The 8,341-nt window shown below is 34.7% G+C and overlaps 1 protein-coding gene across 1 annotated transcript in view; it reads left to right on the top strand.

The window, feature by feature from the left end:
- Nucleotides 1–3,941, top strand: part of prxl2b (peroxiredoxin like 2B) — a 6,792-nt gene extending 2,851 nt beyond the window's left edge. The window contains exons 6-7 of the mRNA XM_024270465.2: nucleotides 101–219; nucleotides 3,783–3,941. Coding sequence (XP_024126233.1) covers nucleotides 101–219; nucleotides 3,783–3,809 — 146 coding nt within the window. The 3' untranslated portion in view covers nucleotides 3,810–3,941. The remainder of the gene's footprint in view (nucleotides 1–100; nucleotides 220–3,782) is intronic.
- The last annotated feature ends 4,400 nt before the right edge of the window (nucleotides 3,942–8,341 follow it).

Raw genomic sequence — 8,341 nt, forward strand, 5'->3', positions numbered from 1 at the left:
ATTAATCAATCGCAATTAACCGCCCTGATAAAAACTACTGCTTTCACTAGAGAAAATCCGATTTCTATCTATTAAAATAAAATGTATCGCCCCACAAAAGGTGGAGAAAAGGTGTTGCTGCACTTCATCCAGGATTCCCCCGGAGACTTGGTCCCTCTTGAAGACATCTCCAAGGCTTTGGGCATCACTTCATCCGTCAAAGCGGGAGAGAAGCCGGTGGTAAGACATGTCCTCTGGAGTTCAGGTTGTAGCCACAGATAAGACTGTTTCCTTTGCTGCATCCACCATTGCACATGTTTGTTTCAAGGTGGGATAAACTTTGGCTTTGAGTCTGAATTCTTCCCTCCTCCCTTCCCTCCACTTGAAGAGGCATTTTTAGTGCAAGTGTGTCTGGAATTATGAGAAAGTCTTCAAATTTAAACATTTTAAGTAGATTAGCAACAAGCCTTTAAATATATTCGTGGGATATGTTTTCATCTTTTATAGCAATTTCAAAAAATGTGAATTTACCTAATATTTTAGCAACAGGCTAACATTTTTGACTAATTTAGTTCACTGAGGAATTTTAGGCTATTTTGGAGTTTAGCTAGTATTTAAGCAACAAGCAAGCTTTTTTTGTCTAATTTGGTATCTGATGTTTTTATGCTAATTTGGAGTTTAGCTAATATTTTAGCAACATGCTAACATTTTTGACTAATTTAGTTTACTGAGGAATTTTAGGCTATTGTGGAGTCTAGTTAGTATTTAACCAACGAGCTAGCTTTTTTGACTAAATTGGTATCTGAGGTTTTTATGCTAATTTGGAGTTTAGCTAATATTTTAGCAACATGCTAACATTTTTGGCTAGTTTATCTACTAAGGTTTTTTATAGGCAAATTTGGAGTTTAGCTTCTATTTTAGCAACATGCTAACACTTTTGACTAATTTAGTTTACTGAGGAATTTTAGGCTATTTTGGATTCTAGCTAGTATTTAAGCAACAAGCTAGCTTTTTTGACTAAATTGGTATCTGAGGTTTTTATGCTAATTTGGAGTTTAGCTCATATTTTAGCAACATGCTAACATTTTTGGCTAATTTATCTACTGAAGTTTTTATAGGCTAATTTAGAGTTTAGCTTCTATTTTAGTGACAGGCTAACGTTTTTAACTAATTTAGTTTACTGAAGATTTCAGGCTATTTTGGTTTAGCTAGTTTTTAAGCAACGAGCTAGCTTTTTTGGCTAATTTGACATCTACTAAGGTTTTTTATGCTAATTTGGAGTTTAGCTCATATTTAAGCAACACACTAAATATTTTTGCAAAGTTGACATGTATTGGGGATTTTAAAGCAATTTTACTACACATTTTTCAGAAATTTAGGTTAATTTCATAGTTCTTTAACAAAATTTCCAGTCTTTTAGCAAATTTAACATTTTGTAAATAGCTTTCAGCAAATCCCCTTAGCAGTTAAAGTCAATTGCGTCGCTATTTTTCAAGAAAAAGCTTTAGCATCTTCAACGATATTTTCAGCTAAAAGCATTCACACTAGCATTATCGCAGGTAATGCAACTTTTGTAGTTTATATATCACTTTCTAAAAGCATGCAGCTAAAATAAAATCCTGAACACTAAAACATAAAAAAACTAAGTCAAGATTAACAAATAAAAGACAATAAGGTAGTAAATAAAATACTAAAAGCAGTAAAATAACAGTAAAAATAGTATATGTGTGTCAGAGGTATCAAAACGTCCATAAATGTTATCTCTGTACCTAAAACTCATAAGAGAAATCTTGTTACGTACTTTACCTGACAAATCTCTTACATTTAAAGTAATATATTTCCCATTTTCTATATAAAATAACGTGTTAATTCAGCTGTAATCATCAGAAATACATTGTTGGGACATAAAAAAAGGTTGAAGTCCTCACATGAAGTGGGATTATTTATGTTCCTTTAATCCTGGATGGGAGGCGGCTTGATCACATGTGGGAACATTTCTGAAACTTCATTGTAGAAGTGGTCGTGTTTCCCTCCAATCTGGATAAATCTCTGACTTAAAATGATCCGTGAGATGTGAGAGTGGTCGTCCTCACTGACACATACATTCCTGAATTTCTAAATGGAATTCCATGGTTTTTGTGATGTCAGTATATAATGAAGCAAAACATTCAGATTATAGCACAAAATGCAGCTTTTGTTCCTGCCTCGTTTCATTGACGTGTTGTCTGAAAGCCCACGGCTCCGTGGCGTTTGTCCTATGACCACGGGGGCTTTCCACAGACCTTTTTACTTCGCCTGGTGGCTCATTTGTGTGCTTTCCACTGAGGCCAGAACATGTCCCCAAAACATTTCTAAAGACCATCGGGGAGAAATCCTCTCAGCAGACCAGGAGCTGTGCTTCATTTCTACCCATTTTGTACCAGCATATCTAAAACCATCAGCAGTAACAGTCCTCCTGTGTTATATGTCGATCATAAAAACATGTATGTAAGATCTTATACAACATGCAGTTTATCTGTGGTTCCACTATGTTCTAATTATTTTTTCAGCTATAGCAGAGGTTAAACATTATTTTTCTCCATGAAAAGCTGTTTTTTATTTTATTTTTTTAAGTGCAGGTTTGGATCTGTGCTGAATGTTTTCATTGATGAAAAGCTTTTTAACAGACCTCAGTCTGCCAAGGAGATGTTGAAAAACAGAAGGTGGAGACAGGCTCGGCACTTGGCTGTGCACTGAAATGTAATAAAACACGAGAAAAGAGAACTTTAACACAGTTACTGCTCCATCTGTGTTTTATTACGCTCGTATTGACATTTAATGAGGAGCATAAACTTTGAATGAAGTAAATAGGAAGTTGAGTGCTTATTTAAAAATCTTACATACCATTAAATTTATGATTTATAAAATATTAAATCAAGAGAAAAAGAAAATTTGCACCTCGATAGATTTAAATTAGTACCGTACAGGTACTAAAAGTAGAAAAAAAGTTACAAATCTAAAATGATTTTCTTTCTTGCCAAAATTTTATATATATATAAAATCAGCTTAGGGGATAAAACCTTTATTTGTTAACTTAACAGCCAATCGACAGAACATCATATCCTTTGTGTAAAATCGTTGACTAAATGTATTAGTAATCTTACATGTTTAGTAATTTATGTATTGATTGATAAATGCCAAAATAATGTAAATATCTTAAACCAATCCATGTTTATTTTATTTAATGTTTCACAAACTGCACACAAAATGTATGAAAATATTAAATCCTTAAAATCCCAATTAAATCCCAATACATTACAAAATAATAAACAAAATCTTAAAATACCAATGAAAAAAAATCTAAATTTAGCTAAATGAGAATAGAATAACTACAAAAAGCACACATAAATAAATTAATTTTAGATTATAAATGTCTATTAATAACAATAAAAGGATTACTGTAGATGAAAGTGGTTAATTAGTTAAAAGGTATTTGTTTTTCCTGTTTTTAAAGTTTCTGTTTGATATTTGATCCACCCATAGAATGAAGTTGCACTGTAGATTTAACGACTAAAAGACCCCTGATGGAGGACCTCGAGGTCCGTGAAGAGTTCATATGGGGAAAGAAAATCTGAAAAATGTCAAAGAATACGACTAAAACGCTTAAAAATCATCACTTAAAGAGATTATGGCGTCCTGGTCCTCCATTGCACACAAATAATGAAATCTTGTGAAAATGATCAGGAACTCTATGAGATGTTAAAATGGGCATATTTGAAGATTTTAGTTTGAAAGTCTTAATTATGATTTTTCTTCTCTTACAGTGTAATGATGATGTCTGCACACGATGATAAAGAAGCCAAAAAAATCTAACATCAACGTAAACTGAAGTTTGAATCCCTTCTTTTTTTTTACAGTATCCTTATTGCCTTTTTCTTTCAAATGAGCATTTTATTTAATAAAGATGACATTTGTACATGCAACCTGAAGCCTTATTCTGTGTGTACAGTAACCTATTTTTTCATATTTTGTAATTCAAATATCTTGACTGTTAATTGAACTTTCATAACCCTTTTTAATATGTGATTTATGAATCAACTAATATACACTAAATCTAATCACCAATAATGTACTAGAAACATACTTTATATAATTTTTCTGTATTATGCAAGAAATAAAGAAATGTACGTGTTTTTTGTGTTTAATTGTAAGTAAATAATAAAAAAATATGTATATAAAACATAAGATTCTTAAAATGTTTGCACCTGTATACAATGTATTTGGTTGTGAATGTATGTTATGGTTTCAGTGAGTGTACAGTTCAGATTACACCAAAATCCCTTCAGTTCAGACAATCACTTTAATGGGAATAATTACAAATCTGTCACAAAAATAGCAGTCTAGATAATTACATAGCAGCAGGAACATTCATAAAAACATATATAACATCTTATTTCTTTCAAAGCAACAATTGTACTCTCTACATTTCCTTTTTAGGGTCTGATGTGTATATATAGACAAGTTTATATTTATTTATATCATGTATAGCCAAAAAGGGGTTTGTACATTACCTATAACAGCACAATTTTTACAATTTTTGGCAACAACAAGTCCAAAAATCCAGCAAGATATATTTTTTCACTTGCTAAAAGTTGTGACTTTATGCACAATATACAATAAGACATTATTATGTTGACACTGAAGGTTTTCAATGAACCGGTGGGTCAAGAAAACGTCAAATCTTCAAGCCTGTTTCTGTCCTCCGACTGTGAATTACAGCTAACAGTTTAGCCTCCATGTTTACCTTCTGTTCTCGTTTAACAGATGTGTCCTGCTGTTCAAATAAACCTGTTTTGACATTTGGGAAATACTCCTCTCTCTGTGAAAGGTATACACAGTTTTACCTGCACAGAGGAGATAAAGCAAACTTTAGGAGTAACTAGCTAGCTTTGTTAGCTACAAGTGCTACTAGCTACTACTGTAGCTAAATTTTACTCTAAGTCTATGAAAGGAGCTGTGGTTCGTAGGATGAAGTCTGAGAAATAGTTTTTTGTTCAGAGAGCTGGTAGACATAAGTGAGATGTGCTGTTGGTCTGACGGAGAAGGTGGAACTCCACCGAGCTTCTACTTGTTTTCTCTGATGATGGACAGACCAGCAGATGAGATTAGACAGGAATCTCTGTGGATCAGGATGTTTGCAGATGACATTGGGATTTATAGCGAGAACAGGGAGCAGGTGAAGGAACATCAAGAGAGGTAGAAAAGAGAGGAATGAAGGTCAGATGTGTAAATGAGAGGAACTAGAGTGGAACGTTGTGTTTGAAGGGAGCAGAGGTGAAGAATGTGGAGAACTTTAGAGTCAACAGTCCAGAAAAATGTTGGAAAGAAAAGACGTGCAAACAGGTTAGAAAAGGGGGGAAAGGTTTCAGGTGTGATGATAATAGTGTCAACAAGAATGAAAGGAAAGGTGGTGAAAGCAGTCATGCTGTTGGTTCAAGCTTTGTGTAACCCACTTTAAAGGGACCACTTCCAATCAAAAGTCTCAGTGAACACGTGTACATTTATGTTTTGGGCTTCCACGTTTAAAACTTTTAACGACTGCTTTCTGTCTCCATGGGCTATGTCTGTAAAGGCCAGTAAAATCCGTCTTCCACTCCCTGTAAGAGAATGTACCACCTTACAAACATTCAAAATTTGCTTTTACAGTTGCACTGTCCTGTGGTGTTTTTCTTGTGATTTTATGCTAATTTTAACTATTTAATCTTCCTTTGCCCTGTGACATGCTTCTATTGGGACTCAATCTTAACCTTTTACCATTACATTGTCTTGTGATGGACTTTACTGTCTCGTGACTGTGGATGTGTGGGAGATCTTGATTTTTCTGGGCCTAAATTTGCATGGTTGCTATAATCTGGTACATCTACATCTATGACTCTGAATAGATGTTCATTAATTTACATGGCCCCTAATAAATAAATAAATAAAATGTGGGTTGCAAGTTAAACCAGGTTGACCAATCAGGGACTCGAATTTGGTAATGACGTATGGATGGCGCCCCTGTTAATTCGTGGAAGTGCCAACCGTTTGAATATTGATCATGAAGGAGATATGAATAACTGCTATTTGTGTCCGACCAGAATTATACGACATTGTCTTTCATATATCGGAATGTGACAGAAAAAGTCTGGAGCAAGATTCATGAGATTTGCACTGCTTTAACATTTAACATTAAAAGGGGAAGGAGAAGCCCCTCCATGCTTGTCCAGTGTGAACACTATGCACTAAATGAGTGTATTTAGCACATTCTTGAAAGCCTGGTGTGTCATAGCTTTAGAGCTGGGGTGTCAAACTCATTTTGGTTCAGGGGGCACACTCAACTCGTCTGATCTCAAGTGGGCCGGACCAGAAACATGATAGCAAAACAACCTATGGTGAAATTGTTATCTGTAGCTTTGTTTTTGTTTTGTTTGTTGGAATAAATACCTCAAACAACCTAGTAGTCTAATCAGTTAGTATTATTATTATTATTATATTTTTGACAACAACATTTTGGTAACTGTGGTGTATTTATTTTCCTTTGCTGCCCCTAGTGGTGAAATTGCACATTGCGACCTTTTCTTTAAACAACCATAACTTGACACAGGAATGGGCTAGAGACTTGCTTTTTTTAACATCCTTATATATATTTTTTTCTCTTTATAAATGGGCCGGATTAAATCATCTGGAGGGCCGAATACGGCCCGCGGGCCATTTGTTTGACACCCCTGTTTTAGAGACTGAGAAAGAGGCAGGAGGCAGAGCTGGACGTCACAGAGAGGAAGATGTCAAGGTTCTCTTTGGGAGTGATGAGGATCGAGAGAATCAGGAATGAGTCCATCAGTGGAACAGATTATGTTGGATATTTTGGAGATAAATGCAGGGAAGCAGATTGAGGCTCTAGTGAAGGAGCCCATGAGGATTGTTGATGTGAATGAGGAGGATGGAGGTCATTAGAACATAAGAAAATGGGAATATTGATCGTTCTCTATCTAATTGTGATACTAAAAGTAAATAACAAATGAATGAAAAATATGTTAAAAATCTTTACCGTCTCAAACCAGATGAGTTTTTTAGCATTCTTGCTGCCTCACTGATTAAACCTTGCCGGGCAACCTCAGCTTCTGTCATCCCTATTTGCTCCGTTTAGCCATTCATGTGAACAACGCTTTTGAGTCCTGTGTGTTTTTGTAATGAATTGATCTCTGAATAATACAGAAATGTTTTCTCCATATTTATTTTTAATAAAAGCCTTCTATTGTGTGTCTTAGCAACCTTAATGATCCAAGTCAGATGGTTGCGCGGTAATTGGAATTATGTTAATGTAGGAAGTTACATAACAAACAGAATGTTTGAATGTTTCACTTTTTGGCAGGAACTCTATTTAATCAAATCAAACTTGTAATGAAAGTCGATCCGACTTGAAACGAAATGCATTAGGATTGATCTAAACAGAAAAATAAATTGCTTCATATTTGGGGAAAAGCTATTTTGTTTACCCTCTTGTGTTTACCCAGTTTTACTCTTTCCAAAGTCCTGATATAATCAAACATTTTTTGACATAAGTTTTTGTTTCTGAAAGGAAACTCGACTGAATTTTTGTGGATAACAAGAAAGTTGTGTGGCCATTTCAGTTGATTCTTCTTTTTAACGAACACCTTTTCATTTTATTCATCTAGATGCTAAGAATTTCCACCCGAATCATTGTATTCTAAAAATCTATATAGTGTGGGACTAGATAATGCCCTGGATTTTAAAGGCAATTTGGACACCATCCTCACTACTTTTCTTTCGTCTTTCTATGATGTCATCAATTTAACGAAGTGAAAATCGAATCAATAGACCCGTTTCACGGTGACGTCAGAATCAATGGCTCCAGGGCCGGAAACGGGAATCTTTACTTCCGCATTTAGAACGGCAAAGCTGACAGCTGAACACTATTTGACACAATTTTACGTAAATAATAAAAGGTAACCTCACCGATTTCAAAAGAAAAATGTACAATATTTATTTAATAAATGTCCCGCTGAACTGGATTTTCATTTCCTCTCAGATCGTTCTCAAATCAAAACACAAATGTTTGATTTCCTCCAGTATTGGATGTTTTACTGAAAATATCAACCTTTCATTTGAGCAGATATTATTCTAACTTCTTCTATTTTTGCTGATGTTATTTCCTCGTATTTTAAGTGCGATCAGCACAAAAGCCGATAGAAATTCATGTTGGCCACATTTAATATCTCCGGCAAAGACGCACATCGCTGCATTAAATCACTTCCCAGGCTACATTTACTTGTTGTTCTACGGGATATTTTAGGGAATAATTGTAAAAACAGGAGTGGTTTGG

The sequence above is a fragment of the Oryzias melastigma genome, linkage group LG5 (assembly GCF_002922805.2).
Source record: "Oryzias melastigma strain HK-1 linkage group LG5, ASM292280v2, whole genome shotgun sequence".
In the NCBI taxonomy this organism is placed as follows: domain Eukaryota; kingdom Metazoa; phylum Chordata; class Actinopteri; order Beloniformes; family Adrianichthyidae; genus Oryzias; species Oryzias melastigma.